This window comes from Mandrillus leucophaeus, unplaced genomic scaffold (genome assembly GCF_000951045.1).
Source record: "Mandrillus leucophaeus isolate KB7577 unplaced genomic scaffold, Mleu.le_1.0 Scaffold72, whole genome shotgun sequence".
Taxonomy (NCBI): Eukaryota; Metazoa; Chordata; class Mammalia; order Primates; family Cercopithecidae; genus Mandrillus; species Mandrillus leucophaeus.
The window spans coordinates 3,273,126-3,292,002 of NW_012107808.1; the positions used below are offsets into that span (position 1 = coordinate 3,273,126).

An 18,877-nucleotide genomic window follows, 5' to 3' on the forward strand; every position below is an offset into this window, starting at 1 on the left:
CTCGCCTTTGAACTCAGCTCCTCAAAAGCTTGAGAGCTTTACTAGCTATGATACCTCCTGATTTGAAAGTTGGTGTCTTGCAATACCAATTTGAAAGGTATGTTTTGCCTTGTCTGCAGCTGAAATTTACTGGAGGGAGACAGTGAAAAGTGTTCCCAAATATTGCTGCCACTGATAACACAAAAATCTAGTAAGATGTTTACTGTATGGTTGATATTGAACCTCACATGGGAGGTGGCCCACCACATAATGTCAATCAGTGGACATTATCCAAACTCAGAAATTTTGGTTGTATTAATTCTAGTTAACAATTAAGGACCAGTGCAGTAGCTCATGCCTGTGTTCCCAATACTTGGGAGGTGGGAAGATTGCTTGAGTCCAGGGGTTTGAGTCTGCAGTGAGCCATGATCACACCACTGTACTGCAGCCTGGGCTACAGGGCAAGACAGCATCTCTTTTAAAAAAAAAAAAAAAAAAAAAAAAAAGAATGTATTTATTCTTTCAACACATAGGTGTTGAATTCCCAGTAGGCACAAACAGCTTTGAGAGGCATTGGCATCTGTGATCTGTTTGATTTGTGAGGGTACAAGTTTTGATTAGAGCTGTTTTTCCTACAGGTATCATTTTTTGTATATTAGCCTTTTTTGTCACTTTCTGGCTGTGGCCTTAAAGTCTCTGATGAATGTACTTTTCTTGCATTCTGCAACAGCTCAGGCAGGACTGTGCATGAGATCTCTAAGCCAGGGGTCTCCAACCCCCAGGCCATGGTACTGGTCTGGGGCCTGTTAGGAATCAGTCTGCACACCAGGAGGTGAGCCTTGAGCTTCATCTGTATTTACAGTCACACCCCATCGCTCACATTACTGCCTGAGTCCCACCTCGTGTCAGATCAGCGGCTGCATTAGATTCTTATAGGAGCATGAACCCTATTGTGAACTGCACATGCGAGGGATCTAGGTTGCCTGCTCCTTAGGAAAATCTAATGCCTGATGATCTGTCACTCTCTCCCATTAGTCCCCAATGGGACTTTCTAATTGCAGGAAAACAAGTGCAGGGCTCCCACTGATTCTGTATTATGGCGAGTTGTATAATTATTTCATTATTATTACAGTGTAATAATAATAGAAATAAAGTGCACAATAAATGTAATGCGCTTGAAATCATCCCAAAACTCCCTCGCCCTCCACCCCTGCTCCCCCTGCCACCATCTGTGGAAAACTTGTCTTTTGTGAAACTAGTCCCTGGTGCCAAAAATGTTGAGGACCACTGTTCTAGGCCATGTGTATTCTGTGGCTAGAAACCCATGGAAGAGATATTTTAGCAGTTTCAAGAATCACTAAATACCACTAAGAACTTATATTAAAGTAATACTTCATCTGTCTAGGGAATACAATTAGGTAAAGATACTTTGGGTTGGATCAGATTAGTTTTTACATCCAAAATATTATTTTTAAAGCTTTTTTAGTATCATTTTTTTTTAAAATTACAGTTATACATACATAGTTTTAAAAACTAAATATTTCAGGCTGGACACAATGCCTAACACAAACATTACAGGCTCATACCTATAATCCCAGCACTTTGGGAGGCCAAGGCAGGGAGATCACTTGAGACTAGGAGTTTGAGACCACTCTGGCCAACATGGTGAAACTCCGTTTCTACTAAAAATAGAAAAACTAGCTGGGCATGGTGGTGTGCACCTGTAATCCCAGCTACTTGGGAGGCTGAGGCAGGAGGAGGATTGCTTGAACCTGGGAGGCAGAGGTTGCAGTGAGCCAAGGTCACGCCGTTGCACTCCAGCCTGGGCAACAGAGCAAGACTCCATCTCAAAAATAAAATAAAATAAAATAAAATTTCTGTAATCTCATCACTTTGGGAGGCCAAAGCAGGGAGGATCACTTGAACCCAGGAGTTCAAGACCAGCCTGGGCAACGTGGCGAAACTGCATCTCTACAAAAAATTAGCTGGGTGTGGTGGTGCATGCCTGTGGTCCCAGCTACTCAGGAGGCTGAGGTGGGACGATCTCCCTGCAAGGCCACAGTTAGCCGTGGTCGTGCCACTGCACTCCAGCCCAGTAACAGAGTGAGACTCTGTCAAAAACAAAAACAAAAAAAACTAAACATTTCTCCAAGGTTTGTTAGGAATGTAGGCCATCCCATTGTCCCCCCCTTTTCCTCCCTCCCCCTTCCTCCATTTTCACCTCTTCTCAGACAACCACTTTTGCCTTTTTAGCTGATTATTTTGGTATGAATCTGTCTCTCTGTCTCTCTCTGTCTCCTCCCTCCTTCCCTCTTGCCTGTCGTCCTACCTCTTAACATTTTAGTATTAGGCATTATCTTTTGATAACTTTCCTTTCCAAGGAAGCTATATTGTGATTTTGATTAAGTTGGTATTCAGCATTACATTGTTGTAACTTTTGTTTTTTTTTGAGACAGGGCCTGTTACCCAGGGCTGGAGTACAGTGGCAAAATCATAGCTTACTGCAGCCTCAGTCTCTTTGGCTTAAGTGATCCTCCCACCTCAGCCTTTCAGGTAGCTGGGATTACAGATGCACACCACACCCAGCTAATATATATGTATGTATATATTTTAGTAGAGATAAGGTCTCACTGTGTTGCCTGAGCTGGTCTCCAACTCCTGAGGTCAAGAGATCCTCCCACCTCAGCCTCCCAAAGTGCTGGGATTACAGGTACAAGCTACCATGCCTGGCCTATGTAGGTGCTATTTCCAGCCGAGTCAGTAGTAATCTGTGACTGCATTTCTTGTTCAATCTTTGTGTCCTTTGAAGTTAATAATTGTCTCTCTTCCTTGTTTTCTATGTAGTTATCACTAATCAACCCCCAATTTATGCCAGTTCTCTAAGTCTTATTTTGAGGTATTTAGATAGGTTAGACTTATACTTATTTACCTTCCTGAAGAAGTTGCTTCTAGAACTTTCTACCCCATTCCATTCTGGCCTGGTCACCTTCTAATCCTGGGAGCTCCCTTTACCATTATCCTGTGGATTCAGTTCACCTCAACCCATGTTGGACAGAGAATTACAAGAACCTTCAGTTTCCTTAAGAAATACAGTTTCCAGCATAGACAAGCAGTCAGTCCATGTGAGAGTATGGTAAATTTTTTCAGACGTGCAAGTTCTCAACAGCAGCCAATTCCCCTTAAATGCTGTGTTTCCTTGGGAAATTGCTAGAGGAGTTGCTTCTCTAAAATAACAGAAAGAGGAAGCATCCTGGGAAACCTCACACAAAACGACTGTACTGTGCTGCAAGTCCATCTCAGTCTAGAAGTTCGGTCTTCAGTGCTGGGGAATTTTCTTGAAAGAAAATTTCTATTAGTTTTTCCTGCCATGATCCATAGTTATTTTTTGGCAGTGAGGAATAAGAGTTTAAAAAGTGAATGAAAACTCTAGGTGGGGACAGGGTCCCTCAGTCACTGTGCAGTGACTTGGCCACACTGTCTATTTGGGGAAGGACGCTGCACATGTCATTGTCTCTTAAGTCTTTCTCTTGGCTGGTCAGGTCCTCCTGCTTGGGGGTAAAGGCCTGGCTACCAGCATTCCTAGAACTGACCACCGTAGGTCACAAGAGGTTGGAGGGTTCCAGAGGGCACCTCACCCCCACGTGCCAGCCTTGTCCTCCCCTCTTTGTGGCCAGCACACTTCTCTTGCTCTTGCAGTGCCAACCCCAGCCAGACAACTCCTCAGTGGGAAAGGGCCAGGACCAGGCTTTCCAGAGCTGGGGTGTGATTTTAAATAGGCTTTCTTTCTGACTCTCAAATTTTTATTACCCCTGTTTCCTTTCCTTCTTTTGAGGGTTTATGTCCTTTTTAAAAAGCTCCTTTTCTGTTGTTCTAGTGAGGTTTTAGGAGAGATGAGAAGAAGATACTAGTGTGCAAGCTACCGTCTTTACTCAGAAGTCTGTACCAGCCTAGCTTCATAGGTATCATAGCATTGAATGAACTAATTTGATTGGCTGGGGCGCGGTGGCTCACGCCTGTAATCCCAACACTTTGGGAGGCCTAGGCGGGCAAATCACCAGGTCAGGAGTTTGAGACCAGCCTGACGACATGGTGAAGCCCCGTTTCCACTAAAAATACAAAATTAGCCAGCTGTGGTGGCACGTGCCTATAATCCCAGCTACTTAGGAGACTGAGGCAGGAGAATCACTTGAACCCGAGACAGAGATTGCAGTGAGCCAAGATCACACCACTGCACTCCAGTTGGGGTGACAGAGCAAGACCCCATCTCAAAAGAAAAAAAAAGAACTAATTTGTTTCAAATGGCAGTCATTCTTCATATATGTTACTATGTGGAACGAACTAATAATAGGCATCCCACTCAGGTAGACAGATACCATTCTTCCAGGTAGGACTGTGGTATGGACAGTACTTTAATGTTTTCTGTATTTTAATGGTAAAGTTGAGCATGTGTAGACAGGTGTTTATAGGATGAATCACTAGCCAGACACTTGTAAGCTCCTATAGAACATTAATAGCTATACCTTATCCTACTTTTTTCCTTAAGACAGCTGTGAAAACAAACAGACTAGGAAAAAACCCTGAAGGAAATATTTTTACAGATGGGTCAGAAGAGGTTTTATTTTATAGTTGTTCATCCAAAGCATACTTGTCTTTAGGCAAAGCAATTGATTTTTTTTAAATTAAGAAAAAAAGCTTAATACCAGCAACATACATAGTCTTTGTAACATTTTATCTATTTATTAAATATGACTATTACTTTAATAAATATAGTAAGATGAAAAGAAAATATTTGCCCTTGGTGTTTTTTTAACCTGAAAATGTGTAATAGGCAGTTAGGTATTCATTTGAAAATATCTTTGACAATATCACCTGTCCGATACCTACAGATAACTCCAAAATTTACATCATAGCCCCCTTCTTTCTCCTGAGACATGGCGCCTAGTTCCCAGACACCTAGTGGTGTCCGTCCGAATCCTGGTGCTCTTCTCCCTGTATCACAGGCATAGGCAGCCCTGAATGGAGCGTGATTTCTTCCCGTTTACTCCACCCCTGCGTTTTTTCCTAATGCTCACCAGTGATGGATCCTAACTCACTGTCGCCAGCTTTCTGGTTGCTTAAGCTACATGTTTGAGAGAGGTTTCTAACCGCTTTTAATTCTTAACCTTCCTATCTCCATAGCTGGATCTGTCAATTCTAATTTAGAACTGTATCTCACAATTATTCTTTCCTAAAAACTGTTCCCATTGCCCTAATTTAGACCATCTCTCTCGCCAGTTTCTTAAAATGGCTTCTTAGTCTTCTCATGATGCTAACTTCTTACTTGGCAGTCCGTCAGACATCATGCTGCTGCAGACTCTTGAAGCACAATTTTGGGTTGTTTGTTTGTTTGTGACAAGGTCTCTCTGTCACCCAGGCTGGAGTGCATGGCATGATCTCAGCTCACCGCAGCCCTGACTTCCCAGGCTCACACGATCCTCCTACCTCAACCTTCCAAGTAGCTGGGACTACAGGCGTGCACCGCCACGCCTGACTAATTTTTTATATTTTGTGTAGACAGCGTCTCACCATGTTGCCCAAGCTGATCTCGAACTTCTGGCCTCAAGCAGTCCTCCCACCTTGGCCTCCCAAAGTGCTGAGATTGCAGGTGTGAACCAACACCTGGCCAGAAGCACAGTTCTATCATCTGAAGAGTCTTGAAGCACACTTCTGTTGATCATCCATCTTCTCCTTCCTCCCTGCTTCCCTGTCTCCCTCCTTCTTCGTTTCTCTTGCTTTTCCTCTTCCTCTCCTTCCTCCCCCTCCTCCTCTTCGCTAGTGGTTTCCCCTTATATCTTCAAAATAACAGTCATGGTATTTAAAATCCTTTACAGTATGGCCTGATCAAAAAATTGTTTTTGAAATTACATCATTCTTATGTCACCAGACTATTCACCACTTCTGTCGGCTGGAAATGCTATTTCTTCAGATTTCTACTTGTTGAAACCTCATCTTTCAAGCCCCCTCCCTGATGCCACACCCCCCAAGGCCCCTCCTGGGGTGTCTTTTGTTGGGATTCCTTTATCTGTCCTCTCCTGTGACACTTTCAGCATTACCGAGCAGCCCTCAGAAGAGGCCTGGTAGCAAATGTGTTTGCAGTGTTTTTTCTTCCTTACTAGATTAGGATCAGGAACCCAATCTTACCTTTCTTTTTCCCTTCGTCCTAAGTCTTTCTTGGAAATGATGTTTAATCAGGGAAGACTTGTTGCATTTAATATCTCAGAATTTTAGGTAAGGGTTTATCTGTTTTTAGGTATATACAAATAATAAACAGGCCAAGTTCCTTAATATCTTATGATTTATTAAACTTTTGTATAGGTCTGTCAGTATCACAAGTAATAGTCAGAACTCAACTGCCTGCAACCTTATTTACTCTCAACAGTGGAGAAATAGTAAAGTAGTCTGTTCAGCAGAGTCAGAGTCCATCACAAACAGGTCAGCTTCTTCCAGCAGTGTTCAGGGCTGTTTACTCTGATTGACAAACAATTCTAAGTAGGCTGTTTGATCTGGCTTCCAAGCCTATAGCAGAGAAGGAACGATAAGACAGTCCTAAATGTGTAAGATTCTCTGTCATCTACTTAAGTGAACAGGTAAGTTTACAGTACAGTTTTAGAAAACTTTCCATTGAAAATGGTACAAATAAAAAGGAATTTAGTGTCAGTCCCGAGCTATCTAAATGGGTCTCAGTAGCCAAAGTTTTTGTGTCTGAAGGATACACAATATCCTTTGACAACAGTTAGTTGACCTGAGGGGAAATATTAATGAAATCACCCGGTAGGAGATGGAAACGTCCCTTCTGTTTCCCAGTAACTCAGCTGGAATTGGTAAACTTACATCACCAGCTTCCTCCATCCCACCATGTGAGTTACTGACTTTGTATACTTCCTCTCCCAGTTTTGGAATCTGAAGTTGAAAGAATTGCTTATTTTAAGTCAGCGTAGTAACTAAGCTTTGTTTAAAAGCCCTGTTTTCAGGTACAGTGGCTCACACCTGTAATCCCAGTACTTTGGGAGGCCAAGGCATCAGAAATTGTTTGAGCCCGGGACTTCAAGACCAGCCTGGGCAACATAGTGAGACCCATCTCTACAAAAAATAAAAAATTAGCCAGGTGCGGTGGTGCACCTGTGGTCCCAGCTGCTTGGGAGGCTGACTGAGGTGGCAGGATCTCTTGAGCCCAGGAGGTTGGGGCTGCAGTGAGCCGTGATTGTGCCATTGCACTCCAGCCTGGGTGACAGAGTGAGACCCTGTCTCTAAAAAATAATAAAAGCCATGTTTTAAAAACTTACGTATTTTCTTGAAAGGTACTTTTTGCATTAAAATGTTAATTGAAGAAATTCTTTCTAATGCGTTAAGCATAAAGTTAGCCAAAAGACTCATTCTTAGCTCATTGTGTGTAATGGCCAACTGGTGTAGATCATCTGCAAAGTAGATTAGTAGAGGTTCTTTTGGTGGTGGCAGCTGAAACCTAGGGGCACAATGGAAGTCCTGGAAGAAATTTCATAATGAGTTAATAATGTATGCCTCGTGCCGCTTATTAATTTATAATAGAATCAGTGTTTTAAAACCATGTTTCTGGTCAAATTTTAATCAGATATTAACTTAAATTTTTACATACTTTTTCCTCCTTATAGAGTCTTCCTAGTATTCTCACCGATGATCGATTTAAAGTTATGTTTGAGAACCCTGACTTCCAAGTAGATGAAGAGAGTGAAGAATTCAGGCTTCTGAATCCACTTGTTTCAAAAATTAGTGAAAAAAGGAAAAAGAAGCTAAGACTCTTAGAGCAACAAGAACTGCGTGAAAAAGTAATGTACTCCTTATCATTTAGAATTTGCTACTGTTTCTTTAATATAATGTTTTATTTGTAAGTTAGAAGAGTCTTCGATTATACTTGAGATGTAATTAATTCCATATTAAGTGATTGACATTGGGCTTAGGAGTATTATTTAATTAAAGGCATTTCTCCTGATGCATGCAGTAGAGTAGCTGTTAGGCACTCATTAATGGGCCAGTTGCTGCTTCAGAGAAAACAAGGGGTCTGTGTTTGGGGGAAAGGAGTTGCTGCTTACTATTTTTATTCTCAGGAAGAGGAGGAAGAGCCGGAAGGAAAACCGAGTGATGCAGAAAGTTCGGAGAGTTCAGATGATGAAAAAGCCTGGGTTGAAGAGGTCAGGAAGCAACGCAGACTCCTCCAGCAGGAGGAAAAAGTGAAGCGACAGGAACGACTCAAGGAGGACCAGCAGACAGTCCTAAAGCCCCAGTTTTATGAGATCAAAGCAGGAGAAGAATTTAGAAGCTTCAAAGATTCTGCCACAAAGCAGAAACTGATGAAGTGAGTAGCACTGCCTGAGCACACAGTTGACATGTAGCCAAGCCCTTGCTTTTCCTCTCTGGCACATCGCCCTAAAGATGACATTTCTGTCTTTGGATGATGGAGGTGCAGAGGGTAGAGGGGACGAGGGAAGCGGGAGGTAAGGCCATGTGGGAGGTGGTGTGAGGGAAGCACGCAGGAGGCCGGAGGGGAGTGTTGCTATTGAAGTACATTGGTCTCTAGGGGATTTACTTATTTGTCACAACTTTTTGAGGTATAGTTTACATGCAGTAAAATATAGGGTAGAGGTAACCTTATGAGTATCAGTGGAACACTTTTAAGCTGCAAAAGCCACACACTTTCCTTGTCCTTGTTTTTTCCCCATGAGGTTCCCTCACCTACAAATACTTATTCTGTGCCCTACAGATCGGTGCTTTGAAGCCTTTTGGACAGTGGTTGCTAGGAGATGACAACTTTTCTGCTTCTTCACAAAGTTATTTTAAAAAATTAGAACCTCGGTTATGTTTACCCCATCTCGTTTTACCTGGTTATTGAAAAAGTTACTTGGAAAATTTGCCAGAAGTTTTAAATCTTTTTCAGGAAAATTGAGAGATGAAAAAGAGTGGTATTCTAGAATAGGCAAATATGTAGAAAGAGGCAGAAAGCAGAATGGTGGTTGTGGAGTGTTTCATGGGTACAGAGTTTCAGGTTGAATTATGAAAATGTGCTGGAAATAGTTGGTAGTGGTGGTTGTGCAACAGTGTGAATGTACTTAATGCTGCTGAACTGTCTACTTAAAAATGAATAAAATGGTAGGTTTTATGTTATATTTACCCCCACTCCAAAAAAATTAACCTTCCCCAGAAAAGGTAGTTTTATTTGAATAATTTTCAGTTGTCAAGAGTCTGCATGAGGAACAAGCTAGGTGTCAAGCCCAAGTTGTATATAAACTCTAAATTATGCAATTCTCTGCTTTGAGAATTCTTAGGCAAAGTATTGATGCACAGGATTGGAATATGATAGACAGTCACAGGAGGTGTCTTAAAAGAATAACTGGAATGTCTGGGGAGCCAAGGGAGCAGTCTTGAGGTGGAGCAGAAGGATTGGGCAGAATAGACGAGGTGTTAGCTTGGGGTCAGTACATTTCTGTACCTTGCACTTCTCCAGCTCCCAGCTCTCCATGCAGAAGAAGGTGTTTTTTCCGAAGTGGGAGGAGGAAAAGGGTGGGGAGGACATCAGTGAACAGGTGGAATTGTTTCTGGGGTTGAGATGTATTTTACTCATCTTTATTTCACCATCTTCTAGCAAGTATCTGCAACACCAGAGGTAGTGAATCCTTCAATTTAGAATTCAGAAGCACCTCAAAATTCTGGTTCTGATGAACTAACAAAAGATGTGTCCATGAATAAAGAAGCTAGTAGAGTTGACCCTTGAACAACTTGAGGGCTAGGAGTGCCAATGCCCTGGAAAGTAAAAAAAATGTGCATTTAGGCTGGGCACGGTGGCTCATGCCTGTAATCCTAGCACTTTGGGAGGCCTAGATGGGTGGATCATGAGGTCAGGAGTTGAGACCATCCTGGCCAACATGGTGAGATGCTGTCTCTACTAAAAATACAAAAATTAGCTGATGTGGCGGTGCATGCCTGTAGTCCCACCTACTCAGGAGGCTGAGGCAGGAGAATTATTTGAACCCGGGAGGTGGAGGTTGCAGTGAGCCGAGATCGCACCACTGCACTCCAGTCTGGCAACAGTGCTAGACTCCATCTCAAAAAAAAAAAAGAAGATATATATATATATGCATGCATTTAACTTTTTGTGTTACTTATTTATTTTCACTAGAAAGTCTAGACCTAACACATACAACTTTTGATTTCTCGAAAACTTTTTTTTTTTTTTTTTAAACCTTCCTGGTGACTTAGATCCTAGAATATCCCCGAAAACATTACTAATAGCCTACTAGTGACCAGAATTTTTAACAGTTAGGGGTCAGTTACCACATATTTTGTATGTTCTATGTATCGTATACTGTACTCATACAATAAGATAAGTTGGAGGAAAGAAAATGTTATTAAGAAAATCATAAGGAAAGGAAAATATATTTACTATTCATTAGATGGGAGAGGATCATTGTAAAGGTCTTCATCCTTGTTGTCTTCATGTGGAGTAGTCTGAGGAGGAAGAAGAGGAGGGATTGGTCTTCCTGTCTCAGGGGCAAAGACAGAACAGGAGGAAGTGAAAGGGAGGCAGGGGAGGCAAGTAATGGTGTTAACTTTTATTGGAAAAACTGTGTGTAAGTAGAGCAGTACAGTGCAAACCCATGTCGTTCGAGGGTCAACTCTAGTGTTCTTGGTATCTTTTGAAGATGTTTTCTTTACTGACCAACCTCACTTTTTAAAATAACAACTTTCTTGAGATATAATTTATGTAACATACAATTAATCTACTAAAAGCATGCAGTTCACTGGTTTTTAGTATATTCACAGAGTTCTGGAACCATCACCATAATTTTAGAACATTACCGTCACCCCAAAAGGAAACCCCATGCCTCATGGGCAGTCACCCCACATCACCCCATATCCCATCCTGAGGCGGCCAGTAGTTTACTTTTCTGTCTCTATCGATTTGCCTATTCTGACATCTCATGTAAAAGGAACTGTACGATGTGTGGCCTTTTGTGGCTGGCCCCTTTCTCTTAGCACAGTGTCTTTAATGTTCATCCGTGTTGTAGCATCTGTTGGTATAGTCGGCCCTCTGTATCCGAGGGTTCCTCATCCATAGATTCAACCAATATGGGTTGAAAATATTCAGAAAAAATTTGTAACCGTACTGAACGTGTACAGACTTTTTTCTTGACTTTATTCCCTAATCAATAGTATAACAACTATGCATGTAGCATTTACATTGTATTAGGTATTATAAGTAATCTAGAGATAATTTAACATATAGGAGAAGATGTGCACAGGTTATATGGAAATAACCACACCATTTTATATGACTTGAACATCCATGGATTTTTAGTATCCAAGGGAGGTCCTGGAACCAATTCCCCAGCGGATACCAAGGGACAACTCCACTCCATTTGTTTTCATTACCAAGTAATATTCCAGTGTGTGTGTAGACCAGTTTATGTATTCCTTCGTCAGTTGATGGACACATGGGTAGTTTCCACTTTTTGGCTATTGTGAATAATGCTGCTGCGAACATTGGTTTATACAGTTTTACATGTGTTTTGCGTATGTTTTCATCTATGTGTAAGAATCAGAAGAAATTGCTGGTCATATAGTAACTCTTACGTTTAGCCTTTTCAGAAACCGGCAAACTTGTGCACAGGCTGCACCATTTTACATTCTCCAGCAGTGTGTGCAGCCTCACTTTTTATACAGCTGTTATGTGTAGGTGTTTTATTGGGAGTCCTACTTGGTTTGTGCTGTTCTGGTTCTGTGGATTAAATTTATTTGTTGAGTATATGCTGTTTTTGTCTTGCTCTATTTACTGCTTTATCTCTGGCTCTTGATTAAGTACTTAGAATAGAGTGGGCACTTGAGAAATACTTGCTGAAAGTTGAATCTTCTTTGCCGTGACAACACAGAAGTTACTCCTTCAAAATCTGCTGAGAAAGGACTCATTTTCCCCATAGCCATTGACCAGGAAAATCTGGAAGCAGTTGTTTTGAGTGTGACCACGGCAACAGGAGGCTGTGATTTGGGGGTAGGCGGTCTGACTAATCTCTCTAACATTCTTCCTTTTGCCTGGGGGCTGTAGTAGGAAATGGAAGTATAAAACAAAGGGAATAAAAATTTATATCTAAGAATAAACCATAGTGAGGTGAATAAACTGTAGTTAAACATTCTAAGTTAAATATCACCAAGTTAAACATTCTTACTAAGTTAAATATCACCAAGTTAAACATTCTTACTAAGTTAAATATCACCAAGTTAAACATTCTTACTAAGTTAAATATCTCTAAGTTAAACATCCTTTTTGAGAACTATACAAGTGATAATATTTACATGAGTATTTAGTGAAGCATTAAACCATGATCCTTCAGAGAACTAAAGTGACTCTGTATGTTTATTCTGCAAGTTACCGCAAGCCAGTTAACAAGAGACAACATCAGATTGAATGTGTTCTATTTAAATGTTGACTTGGACTTGCCCAGCTTTAAAACTGTTTCTATAAAGGGAAAGGTGGATCATGAATGGTAACTGGAGACTTGAGTGAGCTGTCTGCGTTGCTTGGTGTGGTCATATGGCTTTAGATAAACGTGTGTCTGTTGACATGTATTTTTATGCCTTACAGTGTGCTAACGTTATTTGTGAGTCTGTTCATCCACTTATCAGCCTCTCCACCACCCATTCATCAAGCATTTATCAACTGCTCAGTGCGAGCAGACCCGCATTCTAGACCCAGGGGATGGGAAGAAAGACGTGGTCTGTGTACCTGAAGCATTCATGGGAAAAGACGGAACTGAATTTGGGGGGCCTTGAAGTCATATGGAAACTGGTTGTGGAAAGATGCAGAGTGGAGCACTCAGGGCTGGTGGGAAAGATAGCATTCCTGGCAGAGGCACAGCACAGCCACAGGCGGGCCGTTCGAAGGGTGGGGGGTGCCTTCCTGCAGCCAGAGCACCGGGTGCCTGAAGGGGTGGCCGAGCAAGCACTGGAAAGCCACAATCTGAACAGCTTAGAAGAATGGGATCAAATCTATTCCAACCCCTCCCCTAGTATTATAAGTACTTTTATAATAAAAGCAGTACATGTTTGTTATAGCAAATAAAAGCATAGGCATAAAAAGTCCCTAATCCCAGAAACCCATTAGCAAAATACCTCCATTTTAGAAAGACAATGTGCGGAGAAGCTGGACACCCAGAGACCAGCTCTCAAACTATTAGAATCGTCCCAGTTAGAAGGGCCACAGACCTGAATAATGGGGTGGAGAGGAGCAGACAGACCAGAAGACTAAGAGTGAGAAAGAAAAATGGGCACAAACTCCACCATCGGTTCCTGATAATATCAAAGGAGAAGGGAATAGTCAGGGATGATGTGGAGATGTCTAGCAATGTTGCCCTTGAGGTAAAAAATACAGAATGCAGAGTAGGTTTAGGGCTAAAAGTAATGAGCTGGGTTGAGCCCATGCGTCTTCTGTGTCACATTCAGTAAATCAATGGCAATGTCCATCAGGCCCAGGAAGAGGAGGCTGGAGATGTCAGTTTGAGAGATCTGTGGTCAAGATCATGAATGAAAAGAGATTTACTATCCTTTTCATTTATTGTGTGGTCAAGATCATGAATGAAAAGAGATTTACTATCATTGTATAGAGTAAGATTAGGGCTAAGAATGGAACCTTGGGGAAAAACAATTATTGTACTTGAACCTGTGATAAAATCCATACCATACACCTCTCTAGAGAAAATTACAAATGCCTGTGATGTATTTGCATAGAATTTTAGAGACTTCACAGAGGTACTGATTGCCTAGGACTAAGAATTCTGTTAGAAAGCAGACAAAGAAGATGGGCAGTAACCAGCTGAGAGGAAAACTGGCAAGGGCCAAACCTGGAGCGTGTCTGAGGCAAGGGAGTGGTCCTGCCACCCAGCGGAGCAGAGAAGCCCAGGCACGAAGGCTGGGAAAAGGCCGGTATGCAGCTGGCCTCACTGGCATTGTTTCTCCGTCCCGCCAAATGGCCAACTGCAGTAGAGAGACGAGTGACTGGGAGATAGAAAACATGGTAAACAGTTAGTGTAGGTAAGTCTTTCAAGAAGTTTGGTAGTGAAAGAAAGGGATGAAAGCCAATAACTTGATGGGAAGCGGTTTATAGACTCGAGAGACATGATTTGTTAGTAGGCAGAGAAGACTCAGCCCCAGAAAGGGGATAGTAAGGAATTGAGAGAATTGAGTCAATTGCCAAAGTAGCATCTGGTAAGGAACCGGGTGGCAGTGAGCCCGAGAACCAGGTAAGGAGAGCCTCAGAAAAGACAAGGTGTGCATCCTCAGAGACACGGAGGAAAGAACTCCAGATGCATGGACATAGGGGACGTAATTCTGGTTAGAGGTAGAAAGATTGGGAAGGCCATGCTTGTTGGCCTCAGGAATCTGGGCACATCAACCTTTTCTGGTATCTGGAGCAGCCGTGACCTGCAAAGTATAGGAGTGGAGCTGTGTGCGTTGGTGAACAGTGGAAAAAGAGAGTCCTTAGAATGAAAACTCTCCACATTTCAGTAGATGGGGATAACTTCTCTTCTTGGGTAGTCAATACTAGCTGCCAGGCAGCCTTTCAGTTCCATTTATGAAAGCATTCTTTGAATGCTTTCAAATGCCCTGTGGTAGGTCCTAGAAATTGTTTAAGACAGTTCCTGCCTTTGGGGAGCTCATCTTCTTCACCGGGTAGCTTGGTAGCTTTGGGTGAGCTTTTTATCATGTCTGCAACATTATCCACTTTGTTAATTAATATGGCATGTTTTTACTCTTCAGCTCACGTTCCTCTGATAGTGGATAAGAGCTGAGGTAATGCAGCTTTGTTTTAATATAAGCATTTAAAAATCTAGTCTGGGAAGTAATTAAATTCCAGACTTACATTTTTGAAAAGAGAATCTTGTATTACTCAATGAATATGTCCTCAGTACTGTGTAGGCATGTTATCATTGTAATACCTAAGAGTGTGGACGGAAGGTTAAAGCCTCTCCTATCCCCCACCTCCCTTCCTGAGGTCATGGCTGTGTGCGCACCATACTTCTCGCCTTTAAAAAATACATTCACTCCTGTATGTGTCCACACTCACAGATCTATACCTGTGGCTTTTTTTCTTTAACGTGAATGGTTCATACTCTTTATGTTATTTTTTGAGATGGGTCTCACGCTGTTGCCCAGGCTAGAGTGCAGAGGCGCAATCATGGTTCACTGCAGCCTCGATCTGCTGGGCTCAAATGATCTTCCCACCTCGCCCTCCCTCCTGAGTAGCTGCGACTACAGGCCACTACAATTGTTAAATTTTTTGTCCAGTTGGGGTCTCATTTTGTTGCCCAGACTGGTCTTGAACTTCTGGCCTCACGACATCCTCCTGCCTCAGCCTCCCAAAGTGCTGGAATTGCAGGCATGAGCCACTGTGCCCAGCCTAATTATACTGTTTAACTTGCTCTTTTCATTTAACAGCAAGTCTTAGAAATGTTTCTTTATAAGTTCAGTAGGCTTACCTTTTGGCTGCATAAATATTTCATAAGGTGGATGTGCTGTGATTTATGTAACTATTCCTCTAACTGTGGGTGTTTAGGTTGCTGCTTTTTCTCTTACCCTTTTCACAGTCACAAATATGTATGCACACGGACAAGTATTTCTTTAGAGTATATTCCTAATAGGAGTTTGCTGGATCAGCAGGGGTGTGTGATAGAGACTGCCAGATCACCCTCCAAAAAGGCTTGAGCACTTTGCACTGTGGCCAGACCGCCTGTTTCCCCACACTCCAGCATCGCCGGATGTTAGGAATCTTTTAAATCTTCATTATGCCTATAGAAGAGGCATCAGATTTGATGGTTGCCTGAGTTTCAGTCTCTTGAAATAGGGCCTTTGAAGCAACACGTGGAAACAGAAAGCATTCAAATAAAGTTTTTAGTAAACTTTATGGCATATGTAAATATTTGTCCGAGGTAGTTATTTAAAGCAAAGTACTTAAATTTAAAAAATACTTAATCCTTTATCTGCGGATTCTCTTTCTCCATTTTCTAATTTATTCCCTCCAGTATAGACTGTGGAGCGGGGGCTCCTTTAATTAGAGTTAATTAACTCTTCTCAGTTCTGTCCTGAAGCACATGCCTTTATGAATATGACCCCCACCCCCCACACTGCCCCTTCCCTGCAGCGGGATTCAAAACCTCTCATCTGAGGAGCACTACGTTTTAATTAAATATGTGTGTGTGCATGTGTGTTCGTATTTTAAAACCCCAAAGTAAATCAGTCAACCTTCCTGGTGCATCTAAATATTTAATTTGATTTTCTTCCTTGTAGTTTCTGCCCACTTTCCTTTTTATTTTAAGATAAATATACTAATAATCTCGTTTCTTCCCCTGGGAGCTTTCTACATTCTATACTGAGTAATTCTACCCACTTTTAACATTGTAAAGCCTATATCTGTTTTCTTACCAATCACAAATTTGGGGATTGTTTTTATCTACTTGTTCCAATTAGATTTTCCCCTAGAATCCTTTACTATAAACCAATGAAAAAGTCCCCCATGGCCGTCAGACCTAAAGTAAAGCCTAGGCAGGGAAAAGAAGTAGGGGCGGGGTGTGGGGGAGGGGGGAGGAGGAGGAGGGAAAGGCCAGTTCTGCAGCCCTCCTCTGCCACCTGCCAGTGTCCTGGAAGAAACATGCTGAGAAGCGCATGCAGTGTGGTGTTCTCCCTTTTGTTTTTCTGTTCAATAAGGAGTTTTCAGGTGTTCCTACAGCAGTGTCTACTTAGGTCATCTCTGACCAAAGTCACACTCAAGAAGCAGGCTGTGGAACTGCTGGTTAGCAAACGCTTTCAGTAAACTGACTTTCAAAGGGAGGGAAGTGGAACTTCTTTAATGTAGAAATCTCCACACATGGTCTCTGTGTCTGATCTTCTGCCATGGTTTGTTCCAAAACTCAGCTTGTCTTTCCAAATAGCCTAGACAGAACAAGTTTTTACAAGTGCACATTGAAAGTACATTGAGAGAAACCCCAGAATGTGTATGCCCTATCATGGAGGAAGTAAGGTCATTCTTAACAGAGTAATAATTGCCCACAATTGACTGGAAAAGTCTTTTTCTTCCTAAATTAGTGTTTTCTGTATACCATCTTCTCTCAATGGTTATATAGTTATTTGGAATTCCTGTTAACTTTTTTTTTTTAAGTGAAAGCAAGTTTATTAAGAAAGTAAAGGAATAAAAGAATGGCTACTCCATAGGCACAGCAGCCCTGTTAACTTTGAAACCTCAGAGTTTATAGCTGTGAAAAGAAAGAAGAATGAAATGAGCAGGTTGAGGAATTTGCTGAGGCTCACATAATTCACATGCACACTACAGTCCGTTTACACTTTACTTTTGAATTGTTAGAAGAGAAAAAAAGCTAACCTAAATCTTAATTTCATTCCGTTTGTCATGTGGAAGCTTGTCATTGAGAATACTTAATGGACAAGTTTCCTGAACAAAACTGTGTAAATCAAGTATGGCCTGACACTCGCCTGGAAACCAGCAATTCTGAAACTGGAATCCGGCTTAGAACTGAATCTTACGTGGCCTGCAGCAAGTCATTTCACATCTTACCTCCCTTTTTTGCCATCTATAAAGGATAAATACTTCTGTCTCAGGGATGTTGAAAGGATTAATTAGTTAGTCTATAAAGAACTTTGAAGATGAAAAGTACTTTAAAAGTGCTTCTTAATAACATTATTGCTTAGAAAAGAGTGCCACTTTTATGCTAACCACTTCATGTCTCAAATTATATAAAGAAGGTGTGTTTAGTACGTTACTACAAGTTGTAAACTAGAGATAAATTTCTCATGGTGTGAACATCAAACATTAGCTTCAGAATTTCAAAGAAGGATCACTTTGTCTGGGGGATCATTTAGGAGCTGTGTTCTCCTCAGTGATTAGTTACAAAGACCATATTTCAGGGAAAAGAAGACCCTTTCACACAGTTCAGACTTTTTTTTTCTTCAGTCAGGTTTCTTAGCCCTCACTTTAACAGGCTGCGTTGAATGTGATTTGGGGCACGGAGGGCAGGAGACGGAGTATACTATTTTTGAGGAGGGAACAGAATAGAAGAGAACCATATTCTTTGTTTTGTCTTCCGTCTCATCTATCTCAGTCTTATCAGGGGAATAAGAATCTATTGCTTTAGCCATTTCTAGAAAAGTTAAAGTAACTGTTTAAACATACTGAAAATATATATCATTAGGCTTAATTCAGTTTATTTCCCTCTAAACCAAGTTAACAAAAAGGGCCAGTGTTCTAGTTTATAATAAAAAATTATTATAACATTCAGTGAAGTTTCATATAACGGGTACAAAATTCATACTTAACCTCTTTATTGGAAAGCAGAGGGGGGTTGTGTTAATTATACAGATAACAGTGAAATGCAGGGCACAGCAGACTGTAACAGAGACACAGATTATATAAAGAGAGCCTAGGAAAATTTGGAAAATGTGATCAAGAAATGAAATGAGGCCGGGCGTGGTGGCTCAAGCCTGTAATCCCAGCACTTTGGGACGCCGAGACAGGCGGATCACGAGGTCAGGAGATCGAGACCATCCTGGCTAACATGGTGAAACCCCGTCTCTACTAAAAAATACAAAAAATTAGCCGGGCGAGGTGGCGGGCGCCTGTAGTCCCAGCTACTTGGGAGGCTGAGGCAGGAGAATGGTGTAAACCCAGGAGGCGGAGCTTGCAGTGAGCTGAGATCCGGCCACTGCACTCCAGCCTGGGCAACAGAGTGAGACTCCGTCTCAAAAAAAAAAAAAAGAGAAATGAAATGAGATTTAAATTTGGGATAAAGTATGTCAGAAAGAGTAAGTCAAGTAAGAAACTAAAAGGGAAGAT

At 41.6% G+C, this 18,877-nt stretch overlaps 1 protein-coding gene across 4 annotated transcripts in view; it reads left to right on the forward strand.

Annotated features, from left to right (window-relative positions):
• The window catches only part of NOL10 (nucleolar protein 10), a 129,230-nt gene that overhangs the window by 103,461 nt on the left and 6,892 nt on the right, over nt 1–18,877 (forward strand). For all 4 annotated transcript variants that reach the window (XM_011965288.1, XM_011965290.1, XM_011965289.1 and 1 more), the window contains 2 exons: nt 7,647–7,820; nt 8,100–8,347. In XM_011965288.1, the coding sequence (XP_011820678.1) occupies nt 7,647–7,820; nt 8,100–8,347 (422 nt within the window). The remainder of the gene's footprint in view (nt 1–7,646; nt 7,821–8,099; nt 8,348–18,877) is intronic.